This window comes from Diceros bicornis, chromosome 28, assembly GCF_020826845.1.
Source record: "Diceros bicornis minor isolate mBicDic1 chromosome 28, mDicBic1.mat.cur, whole genome shotgun sequence".
NCBI classification, from domain to species: domain Eukaryota; kingdom Metazoa; phylum Chordata; class Mammalia; order Perissodactyla; family Rhinocerotidae; genus Diceros; species Diceros bicornis.
In genome coordinates this window covers 22431822-22444117 of record NC_080767.1, presented here as the reverse complement: position 1 = coordinate 22444117, position 12296 = coordinate 22431822, and the positions used below count along the sequence as shown (strand labels likewise).

The window sequence follows — 12296 nt, the reverse complement described above, 5'->3', positions numbered from 1 at the left end:
TGGCTGGGCCTGGGAGGTCGACCCTGGTTGTTTCTTTACACTCGGTTGTGCAACGGGCGATGGAGATGGCAACTGCTGTCAGCTTGGAAGAGCTGCCTTCCGTCCCCAACAACCACCTATCTGTCCCTGCTGGGAACGAGCTGGCCCAGGTTTAGTGGCCTCACTGGCCAGGTCACAGAGGCCCTCCTGGAGAGCGAGCTGGGCTAAGAGTTGCAGGTGTCACAGTTTTAACATAGGCCCTCTTCCTTTTTCCCTCTGGCCCTTCTTCCTGACCCTCTGGTATCCTCCCGTGTCTTCAAAGCCACACAGATGCTGCTGACGGCTCTGGAGCTCTGACTGTGGCACAGACCTCGCTCCTGTCTTCCCAGCACCACCAGCCGCCTCCTGACAGCTCCGCTCCAGCGCCCCGTCACAGCTCAAACACAGCTTGGCCAACCCACCTGCTCTCCTGTGCAAACCTGCGGCTTATCCTACTCCCAGCCCAGTACCCCGGGCCTCCCACGCCCTACCATGTAGCACCACTTTGAACTACTTACTGATCCCCAATTATGCAGTGCCATCTTTACTTCTGGGCCTTGGCAGGCGCGGTTCCTTCTCCCTCTAATGCCCTTCCCCATCTGGTTAACCTCTCTTCATTCTCTCTCAATCTCATCTTGCGATGGTTAATTTTATGGGTCAACTTAACTGGGCCATGGGGTACCCAGATATTCAGTGAAACATTCTGGGTATGTCTGTGAGGGTGTTTTTGGATGAGATTAACATTTGAATGTGTTGAATGACTAAAAGATTGCCCTCTCAAGTGTGGGTGGGCCTCATCTAATCTGTTGAAGGCTGAATAGAATTGAAAGGTAGAGTAAGAACATTCCTCCTGCCTGACTGCTTGAGATGGACGTCAGTCTTTTCCTGCCTTCTGTCATGAACTGAAATATCAGTCCTTCCTGGATCATGAGCTTGCCAGCCTTTGGACTAGAACTACACTGTCACCTCTCCTGGGTCTCCAGCTTGCCAAGTCACTCTGCAGACCTTGGGACTTGCCAGCCATCACGATCATGTGAGCCAATTCCTTATAATAAATCTCTTTATACACATACACACGCACGCATACACATGCACACACATCCTATTGGTTCTGTTTCTCTGGAGGCACTGATTAATCAGAGTGTCACCTCCTGACTATCGTCCCTGTGCTGAGATTGCATCAGCTGTGTCACTTTTGGCTCCGCCACCCCCCACATCCGGCCTCCTGCTCTCCGCCTTCCTAACCCTTGATAAATAAATGACAAGCAATAGGACACATTGGAGCACATGATGAAGCCGTTTGGTGTAAAATTAATTCGGCCTGACCTTGTTTTTCCAAAAGGGCCAGACCGTGACCTTTGAACATGCATTGTGTATCTGCTTTAAGCAATTACCATGTCCCAAAGACAAGAACAAAAGCCCTTAAGATAACGATGCAACTTCCTCCACATTGGCATTTCCTTAAGGATAAGCATTTCTCCCCAGGCTAGGTTTTGGTTGCTGCACTCATCCTGTGACCACCCAACTCGAGACAACAGACCTGCTACCTGCTGTGCCCATCAAGACAGCAGACCTGAAACCTGCTGTGTCCATCAACCGCTGTGCTGACAGGACAATCTCGTGACTCTTGTAAAAGGCACATTGCAATCATATGTGATACATGCCCTTTGACGGTATATAACCATTCTGTACACCCCACTTCTTTGGTGCCCTTCCCTCCTTGGGGAAGGAAGGCCCTGGGCTATATGGTCCCCAAATTTGGCTCATAATAAACTCACCCCAATTTTGATTTATAGATTGATCATGGATTATTTGCGTCAACACCCTTAACCACACAAGGTTCAACTCCTCCAGTGGCCTCCACCAGACTCAGAGCCCCTCAGACAGCTGTCAGATCCATCTCTGTGACTCCAGGGCCCACACACAGCTTGGCACAGGGAAGGCGGGAATGATAAACCTGTTTGGAGGGAATGAAGAAGAGGGTTCCTGTGAGCAATCGCTGAACAAGTTCAGTGCCTGTGATGTACTGTGGCTACAGCAGAAAACAAGATCCATCCCCTGCCCTCACAGAGCTTTCTGTGGGGAAAACAGACACTAAGGTGACTGAACTTTCCCATCTGCAAAATGGGAAGTGTGATGGAACAGCTGGGCACCCTCCAGGGGTGACCATCTACGGCAGACCTCAGGAAACAGACCACTCTGTCTCAATTTCATTTCTGATTATTTGTTGGTCAAAGAAAGGAAAAGAACATTCTTATCTCATTTCCAAGGTTTTTTTTTTCCAGTATTGGAAAACCGTTTTCCAGATTTAGGAAATACCGCAGGGCCGTAATTCTTGGGACTTGAGGTTGCACTGGAATCTCCAGGGGGGCTTCTTAAAACAGAGTGCTGGGCCCCCCCTCAGGGTTTGTGATTCAGTAGGTTTGGGAAGGGGCCAAAAATTTGCATTCATAGCCAGCTCCCAGGTGCTGCTGCTTCTGCAAATTCTGGGGGCCGCACTGAGAACCGCTGGTCTAAGGTACACGACAGTGGTCTCTGCAGTCTGGGGTTTGAACTGCAGCTTTGCCTCATCACATGACCTTGGGCATGTCCCTGGGCTTCTGCTGCCCTCTGTGTGAAATGAGAGGGCATACCTGGGACCTGGGAAGCGCCAGGCCCTTCCAGACCATGAATCCTGGACTGTGTGGACAGGACTCTCGGAGCCATGCCAGGGCAGCAGCTCCCAGTGCTCACTGTCTGAGGTTGGTGCTGGGGAGGGAGGGTAGAGAAGACCAAGCCACGTGTGGACTGAAGACCTAGAAAACCAGAGCAGATTTTTAAAACACAAACTCCCAGATGTGATCTCAACTGCTTGTGACTTGTCATTTCTCCTAGATAAGAAGGGCACAAAGGTTCTGATTCATCTAAGGCCCTAGGGAAGGAGGAACAAGCTAAGAAAGAAAGAACTCTGAAGCAAGGGTCAGGAGATACGGGTCCCAGGTCCAGCAGGTATAAGTATATCCCCCAATATTGAACAGGATATACTTATGCTAAAAAAAGTAGTTATTGTTTACTGAAATCCAAATTTATCTGGGCGTCCTGTATTTTTATTTGCTAAATCTGGCTAATTCTAGCTCCCAGACTTTCACTCACTTCTTCTAAGGCAGGTGGTGGTGTGGCCTCTCTCAAGAATCCCCGGGTAAGAATTGCTCATATTGAAGCACTATACACAATTGCCGATAAATGGAGACAACACAAATTCCATCAATGGATGAATGGATAAATAAATGTGGTATATCCATACAGTGGAATAGTATTAAGCCATAAAAAGGAATGAAGCTCTGATACATGCTACAAGGATGAACCTTGAAAACATTATGCTAAATGAAAGAAATCAGTTACGAAAGGTCATAGATTGTATAATTCCATTTATATGAAATATCCATAGTAGGCAAAGCCATAGACGGGAAACAGAGTACTGGTTTTTAAAGGGGGGGATGGGGGGGTGACTGCTTCATGGGTATGGAGTTTTCTTTGGGGGTGATCAGTATGTTCTGAAACTAGATAGTAGTGATGGCTGGACAACACTGTGAAGGTAAGTTTTATGTTACGTGTATTTTGCCACAATAGAAAAAGGGCGGGGGGGCAGCCCGGTGGCATAGCGATTGGGTTTGGCACATTCCGCTTCAGTGGCCTGGGTTCTCGGGGTCAGTTCCTGCATGCAGACCTACACCACTCATCAGCCATGCTGTGGCGGCGACCCACATACAAAATAGAGGAAGATTGGCACAGATGTTAGCTCAGGGCGAATCGTCCTCAGCAAAAAAAAAAAAAAGAATTGCTCTTGTTAACCTCAATATACTTCCTCCCTGTGTGTTAGGGGTTGAATTGTGTCTCCCAGAAAGATATATTGAAGTCCTAACCCTGTTACCTGTGAGTGTGGCCTTATTTGGAAATAGGGTCTTTGCAGATGTAATCAGGTTACGATGAGGTCATTAGGGTGGGCTCTCACCCAGTATGACTGGTGTCCTTCCAAAATGATGTGCATATGGAGTCACACAGGGAGAATGTCACGTAACTGCAGAGGCAGAGACAGAGGTGCTGCATCTACAAGCCGAGGTACGCCTGGGGCCACCAGAAGCTGGACGAGGTAAGGGACCTCCCCTAGAGGCGTCAGAGGGATCCTGGCCCTGCTGACACTTTGATTTCAGACTTCCAGCCTCCAGACTGGCAGAGAATGCATTTCTGCTGTTTTAAGTCGCCTGGTTTGTAGTACCATTACAGCACCCCTAAGAAACCAATACACTGTGAGACCTGGACCCCATCCATTTTGGTGCCGTGCCCCCAGGCGCCATATTACTCCCTATCCCCCCCTCCTTTGGGGGACGCTGCATAAGCAGAGCATCCTCTGAGCATCTTCCTCCCACCCCCCAGCCCTGCCAGAAACCTCCCTCCCGGCTTTTCAAGGAAGCACACAGCCACAGATGCGTCATTCCATTGCCTCAGTTTTAAATATTTATTTAAAATCCAGAAGGGAAAAGGAGACACAGAACCCAGTGGGGTTTTAACACACTGACACGTGGACAGAGACATTAACAAGGACAGCAGAAAAACCCAAGAACGAGACAGAGGCCAGGTCGAGACTGGCGGCATGGGGACACGGAGCGCGGAGATGAGGTCCGAGCTGCTACACAAGTGTACTTCCACGGGGAGCATCCGGGCGGGGGCGGGAGGGCGAGGGGTACAGGAAGTGTCCAGTGGGGAGGGTGGGCCAGAGTGAGGTATTAAATAATGAAAATCAAATCCAATTCCCAAAGAGATACAACTTAAGAAAAAAAAAAAAAAAGACACATAGACTTTCACATAAAATTTCCCCTTCTATAAAAATAATTCCGTAGTTAAAATCATCTCAAAGTCAACCTGGGTGTTCACTGGTTCGCTGATACAGGACAATTCAGATGACACTGAATATCCCTATCACGTTGAACTCTGAGATTCCCATAATCATTCTTGTTCCTCAGCCCACATTTACACTTGCAGCTAACGATGCTGGGTTTCTATAGAATTTAACGACAATGAAAAAAGCAAGAGGATGGTCGCATCTTGAAAGGACAAGCTCCAGGAAGGGAGGACCTTGGGGGATGGTATGTGGCTCCATGAGATCGTTCCATATTTCTATTCTGCCTCCAAGGCCAGCCCTGACCCAAGGCTGCTCTTGTAACTGGTTTCATCAAGGTCAAGACTCCTCCTGGGATACTCCAGTCTAGATCGTTCTCTTCCAGACAAGCCTAACTTCCTTCCAAGGCCACGAAAAGCCAACCTAAAATCCTTCCTGCTCAGGCCACCCCCCTGCCTTAAAGAGGACAAACATTTCCAAGTCCATAAGTTAAAAGGTAAAATCTTTCTACTTCTGTTTCTGGTAGTTTTTTTCGCTTTGTTTTTTTTTTTTTTTTTTTTTCTTTTTCCTTTTTTTTTTTTTCCCCTCCATAGCAGATTACCTGATGAGCATAAGGGTGATGCTAGGAAAATTGAACACTTCCCCAAACTTTGTCATTTGGAGGAGAGAGAAAAATGTGGATGATACCCCACATCAAAACATTGCTTCAAAGTCTGTGGCAAAAATGCTAGCACCTTCAGAATCTTAAATAGGTTTTTTTTTTTTTTCCTTAAAAAATCACATACACTACGAGACAATTGCGAGCACCAGCGTTTTCACAGTGGGAGGTAGCAAACGGCACCCCCAGCCCCGAGGACCTCGCCCCGCCCCCCGGCATCCATTGCTTGCCACCCTCTGGCTGCTCCCTCTCTCTCACCTCTTTCCCAGGTGAAAAAAATAGTAATGCACCATCTTTGTGTTTGTTTAAATAAAATATATATACTTCTTTCTTTCCTTTTCTTCTTTTTCATGTCTCCTCTCTAATATTGCACATCAAAGCTCCCCGCATGGACCAGCGGATGAGATGCCCCCTTCCCTCGAGCTGGAACGTGGGGTCTTTGGGCAGGAAGGTGAGGAGGGAAGGGGGTGGCCGCAGAGCTGGGAGACAGGCCGGGGGGCTCAGGTGGGTTGCAGGCCCAGCTTGCTCTGGCTGGCTCTTTGGTTGGTCTTTGGGGCTGAGCTGGGATCCGTTGTTCCCAAGGTCACCCCATTCCCTGCTACCCTCCCAGCCACTTCTACTGGGCAGACAACAGCTGGGGCCTGCCCAAGGATCCCAGGGCAGGTGAGCTGCCTCTCCTGGGCTCACCTGCCCCTGGGTACCCTCCTTGTGCCTCCTCCTCCTCTTCCCTCCCCCACGAGGCCTAGAGGACCCAGGAGGTCAGAGGTCAGAGGAAGCACGCAGGTCCAACTTCAAGGCGGTACTGCTTCCCTGATGAGGCAGGAGGGAGGTTGTCCACGCTGACGATGGGCAGCTGCTGGGGGTCCTGGGTCCGGAAGGTGAAGAGCGTCTGATGCCAGCGGCCATCCTGGACCTGAGGGTAGAAGGCAAAGAGTATACATGTGTCCATCATGGTCCTCAGCATGTATCATGTGCATTTCCCCATCACTTTTCCTATGATGACAACTTTTAATGGCCACGTGGTATTTCACTGTAGCAACGACTCGTATTTGTCCATTTCGATCGCTTCTAATTTTTTATTCTTATATAAGTAACGCTGTAATGAACATCATTATAGCTAAACCTTTGTGCACATTCTTAATCACTTCCCTGGATCAAATTCTAGAAGACTCGCTGGATCAAAAGATAGGTACATTTCCAAGGCTCTGGATATATATATATATATATATATATATATATATCCGTATATATATGTGTATATCCGTGTATATATATATATATATATATACGGATATATATATATAGCTGCTGTCCCAAAAGCCTCTGCCAATTTCTTTTTTCTAAATAACTTTGTGTGAGAGTGTCCATTTTCCCACATCCTCACTAACATTGTGTATTACCAGGTTTGTTTAATTTTGTGAAACTGTTTTTTTTTTGACAACTCTCTGTCTTCCTCTCCGCCAACAACCCACCTGTTTTAGGCACCTGAAAATGACCAAAAATGTTAAGAAATTAGCCTGACCAGAGTGGGGGTAGAGAGAAGAGTAGAAATATATCCTCTTATAAGCAGCCTTGCAAATAAGTCCAGCAACTACCAGCCCGTAGATTTTTTACCAGCTCAGATCTTCCCTCAGAACGTTCCCAGAGAGGAAAATGAATAAAAACAATTTTATAAAACTGTCATAATAAAATTATTGCACAAAGATAAAAATTATATAGATCATGCTAATTTAGTATAAAATTGTCACACAGAATTTCATAATAAAAACAAGTTTTTCTACTTGTCCCTGCACGATGGGCCTGTGAGGGGCTCCAAGGGTTACCTTGCAGCCATCCACGGACACTTCCGGTCTGAAGTGACCCCCGGCTTCGAAGATCTGTCCGTTCCAGGCCCGGAAGCGCACAGCTTGCTTGGCTGGCATCTGCCCGGTGCCCTCCTGCCACACGGTCATGTTAAGGCAGTGGATGGTGATATGCTGCGTCACCTCGGAGCTTAGGAGGTGCAGAAAATTCATCTGGACCCGGCTGACGGCAAACTCGACCTGTGGAGGAGGCACGGCGGGGAGGCCAGGTCAGGCTTGGCTGCCCGCATCCCTCGCCTCTCTCTGGAGGGCGTGGGGATAAGCCCTCTCCGGGTAAGCGTTTCCCAACCATGCTCCCAGATGGGTGCCCACTTGCAAGATAGGGAAAATGCGGTCTGTGTGGGCCAGTCCCACAGCCCATGGGTAACCAGTGAGGGAAAGAACCGCGGTCTGCCTGACTCCAGAGCCAGGGCTGCAAGGGGTCTAATGCCATCTGATCCCCCCACCCATTGCATGGAGGGGTCTTTGGAGCTGAGCTGGGATCCAGGGGCCCAGAGAGGAAGAGGATCTTGCCCAAAATTGAGAGGCTCTTGGAATACAGAAATGATAAGTGCCTTCTCCATCCTTCCTAAGTCCCAAGATCCCGGTGGGGTGGGGTGGGGTGGGGTGGGGTGCTGCTGGAAACGGCAGACCTGACAACAAACAGGAGGATGGGATTGTGGCTTCAGTGGTTGTAGTGTGAGCCCTGACAGTTGGGTTTTCTCTTTTTTGTAATACAAGCGCCTGACTTAACCTTTGATTGACAGGCATCCATTTCAAAGACGGCTGTCTGGAATAAAGCCAGCCACAGCCTGGATAGAGTCAGGCCCCTCCCTGCACTGAGCCTCCTTTGTTTTAAAGATCTTGGTTGATTTTGATAACTCACTATTTGGGCCACTTGTTTTTTCCTCTTCTTGTGCTTTAAATTCCTGCTCTTATGTTTTAAATTCACCAATAAAGAATGAGCCCATGAAACCCTCAGCCCCCACCGTCAACCCCAAGAAAAGCAGAACCCCAGGCCCGCACGCTCTCTCTTTCTCTCTACCTGCAACCTCGCTGTGTGGCCCCAGTTGTGCTGTGTAATTTCCAGGTCCTGTAAGTAAGAAACCTTTATTTTTTCCAAGTCTCCTGATGGTAATCGCTGAGGGCATCTTGCAGTCACAAGGCCGGTCCAACCACAACACTGGTTATTGATAGGCTGACACGAGCACAGGGCAATTGGCATAGTCAGCAGGATTGCATGATTGCCTTGCAATTAACCAAGCGGAATGCCCTTTACCTGAAACTTGCCTCCTAACCACCTAACTCAGGGGGGGAACACCATCTGGGAAAGGAGCACTGCTCACTGGGGTCTGTCGTGCCGCTGTATGATTTCACGTGTTGCCTCTGTCATGTGTTGCCTGTGGGATGCAACCCAAAAGGTCACAGCTGCCATAATAATCCAGTGATCTCCCCAGAGCAGTGTCATCAAGGCTATATGGTCTAACAAGATGATTAGACCACTAACTATAAAGGTCTTAATTTACTATTAATATACGTAAGGTTCCTCCACGCCTCGAGGCCAAGGAGAGCTAAGGAGGGGGGACTGGATCACAAGGATATTGTCATCACCTAAGGAGAGGCTCTGGGCTAAAGGCACGAGGAAAAGATTCCCAGAGGTGAGAAGGACGGGAGACCTCTGCCTGCGACCACTGAGTCGGTGGGTTGTGCCCAGACTGTGTGTCCTAACCCAGGAGAGTGAAATAGCCTTGCAACTAGAAATCAATGGCACCCCCAGAGGGAACATACAACAGAGGCCTATGGTCTCTGTGTCACCACTTTGCTCACTACTGTTGCTCTTGGACCCCTGACCCAATGGGATATTACCAGGGTCCAATCCCTGGTGTGATGTCACTAAAAAAATTAATGGACAAATATAAACATCTGAACATCTGGTGCTGGTGCATCCTAAGAACCCTGAAGAGGTACACCAGCTCCTTGATAAATGCAAAACCCCATGGACGCCTCCTGGGCATTGCGCAGTGCTATGGCATCACCAACATGCCAAGACTCTGGTATTACGCTCCAGAAGCCTGAGGGCTTTTCCCAAAGACCCTGTGCATATCAGGCTAGTGGAAGCAGACCCAATCTTGGAGAAACCCTTGGACACCCTGGAAGGGAAAGCACGCACCTATGAAGAGCGTTCACAGTGACGTCATCCAAAAATTTCCAGTAACAACACATAATATTAAGGTAACAAGAAAAAATCAAGAAGTAGAAACGGAGGTTTAAAAACTATACCTTAACTAAAATTCAAACCTTTCTTAAAGATTTTATGCTTCAAGAAGGAGAGAGGGGAGAGAATTGGCTATTGAGGGGTTTGTTTGGAATGGGGTCTGAATTGGTACTCATGGCTGCCAAAATGTGAACTGGCCAATATCTCTAAAGACCCTAAAATCCACGACTTTCTTAAAGATCCATCCTGGCCATATGCTTGTTTCCTCCAAGATACTGCTGATCCTGAGGCCCCTTGGCTTTCTCCTGAACAGGGCAGAACTAAGAAATGTGCCTGATGAGTCATCCCTGCCACCAAGGGAAAAGCTGACAGGGTCATCGAGGCCTCTAGGGAGGAGGAAAAGGGAAAGGGGAAGGCAAGGGTCCCTAGAGCCCCCGATATTTGTACCAGTGCCCTCTCCCTCCTCACTTGGATATTTACTGCTTAGCACCATGCCCATCCTTCCATCACAGTGAACATGGCTAAGGCTCACACAGAAGGAAAACAATAAGACGAAGTCCATCTCCTGCTGCACAAAATTGGCACAATCCAATGGGTTTATCATCTCCATGACTATAATGACCCAATGACCCTCTCTTCATTTCCAACTCTGAAGAAGCCCCATTTGACTCTGAGTCCAGAGAATTATTTTTACAGGGCACTCCCCCTAATCACAGGGCTGTGCTACTACATTTTACTGGGACTGCCAAAACCACACAAAATGTACGAAAACTCCTAGTAGAAAACTTGCACTCTTTCTCTGTCCCTTAAAGAGGTAAATCTTACCATGTCTTTGAAATGTAAACACTCCAGAGGGTAACTAAAACTCTGCCCACAATCACCTAAGACTGAAGGAAAAAAAAAAGGAGAAAAGAGGCCTTTTGAAATACAAACTGCTATAAAAGCTCTGTTGCCCCAAATCTAGTTCACAGCCTCCTTAAGATTACTTGTCAAGGACAAATACCAATCTTAAAACTCTTCTTCACAAATATTAGTAGAAAGCTTTAGCCATTGGAGCAGGTAACCTTAACTTGTTCCGTCTGCCAGACACAATTTGAAGTCCAACGTTATTTATAAACTAGTGAGTTTTATGTTGTTGTACCTGATTCATGGCTGAAGTTTTGGAACAAAAGCTACAGGGTCTCTGTGTCTGTCTGCATGTTTATATATGTCTACAGATGTATATTATGTATATGTGATTTTTTTTCTTTCTCTCTACCTCCGGATGGTATTGCCAAAATTAATTTATAAAAGAGCTCTATTTGATTGGCTTATAAATAAGTGCTCATGAACTAAATCTTCCTAAAACTCAGAAATACAGAAACTAACTCAAATGTTTTTCAAGTTCACACAATCTGGGATAATCTTTGGTAAATAAAAGCTAGTTTAAGTTTGGTTTAGATAAAATAGGTACATCTTCAGAGTTATCAGCATTAATATAATGCAGATAAACAACTTTTATTCTACCTGGGTTTACTAGTCAGATAAATTTATGTTATCTCTGTTACTAAATTTGTCAGCAAGAAAAGTAGCTTGGGATGATGGCTGACTTTGTTTACTGTCTAATGAAGTTTTCGTGGGTAGTCTAAGCATAGTTGTTGGGAGCAAGTGATTTAGATAGATTAAGTGGAAGAAGGGCTTCAGCAATAATTAAGTGTTATGGTATGTCTACTTAAAAAGAGTTTCCAAAATCTTTGGTAACTTCCACCCTTAGAATTTTGCTAAGTTAAATTAAATGATGGGAATTCATTGAATGTCTAGATTATTTCCAAATAAGATAAAGTACTGAAACATAAATTTCTAAACAAGTCTAAATTTACCTACTTTTGACCTCTTATTACAGAGGAACTAAAGAAATTTGGGTTAGTAAATATGTCTTGTGCCACACTGAAAAATTGTGCTATAAGGAAATAGATGTTTCTAGAAATTATGAAATGTATTTATAAATTTGACAGTTTAAAGAACGCTGGTGTAACAGGCAGTTCAAAATTGCTTCTTAGTTTACACTAGAAATTAAGGTTTCTAAGGGTTAAGAATTCTGATTAACATGTGTAATTAAAACTGCTAGAAATAATAAGGCACATGTCTCTGTATGCAAGGAAGGTAGGATGTGTTTTGGGTAAAAAAGGTATGAGGAATGGACATGCATTTTTGTTAAGGGAAAAGAAAATAAATTTGTCCTAAAGTAAAATTGGTTATTTCAGAATGGGAAAGAGGAAAATAAAGGACAAAATGATATAGGAAGTTGGGAAAAGAGAGAATGGAAAAGAGAGAGAGAATTTTACCGTGTGTAGTCAAGTTGGCTAAAATTGGATTGCTGTCATAAGGATTTTTTTTTAAATAAGCTTTAATTCAATAGTATGCTTACATAATTTTCTTTCATCCGATAAAAGAACAAAGTTTTCTTGGCATATTAGTCTGCTTCTGATAAGAGACTATGAAAGGCTTTTCTTTACCTTTTAAGTAATCTGGCTAGAAAGGAAAGATCTTGTGTTTTATCAAAATAATTTCCTGTGCTTCAGGTTGTTGTAATCAGCTCTTTGATTACTTAAGAAAATTGAGTCTTCTCAATATTAAAAGAGCTAAGTTTTGCTCACAACTATGTAACTTCTGTATTTGCCTTTAAAATCTTCTGTCACTTTGGTTAAG

At 45.8% G+C, this 12296-nt stretch overlaps 1 protein-coding gene across 1 annotated transcript in view; it reads right to left on the bottom strand.

The window, feature by feature from the left end:
* Nucleotides 1-4499: 4499 nt before the first annotated feature.
* The window catches only part of COL27A1 (collagen type XXVII alpha 1 chain), a 147901-nt gene continuing 140104 nt past the window's right edge, over nucleotides 4500-12296 (bottom strand). The window contains 2 exon segments of the mRNA XM_058523857.1: nucleotides 4500-6465; nucleotides 7376-7594. Of these exon segments, the coding sequence (XP_058379840.1) occupies nucleotides 6319-6465; nucleotides 7376-7594 (366 nt within the window). The 3' untranslated portion in view covers nucleotides 4500-6318.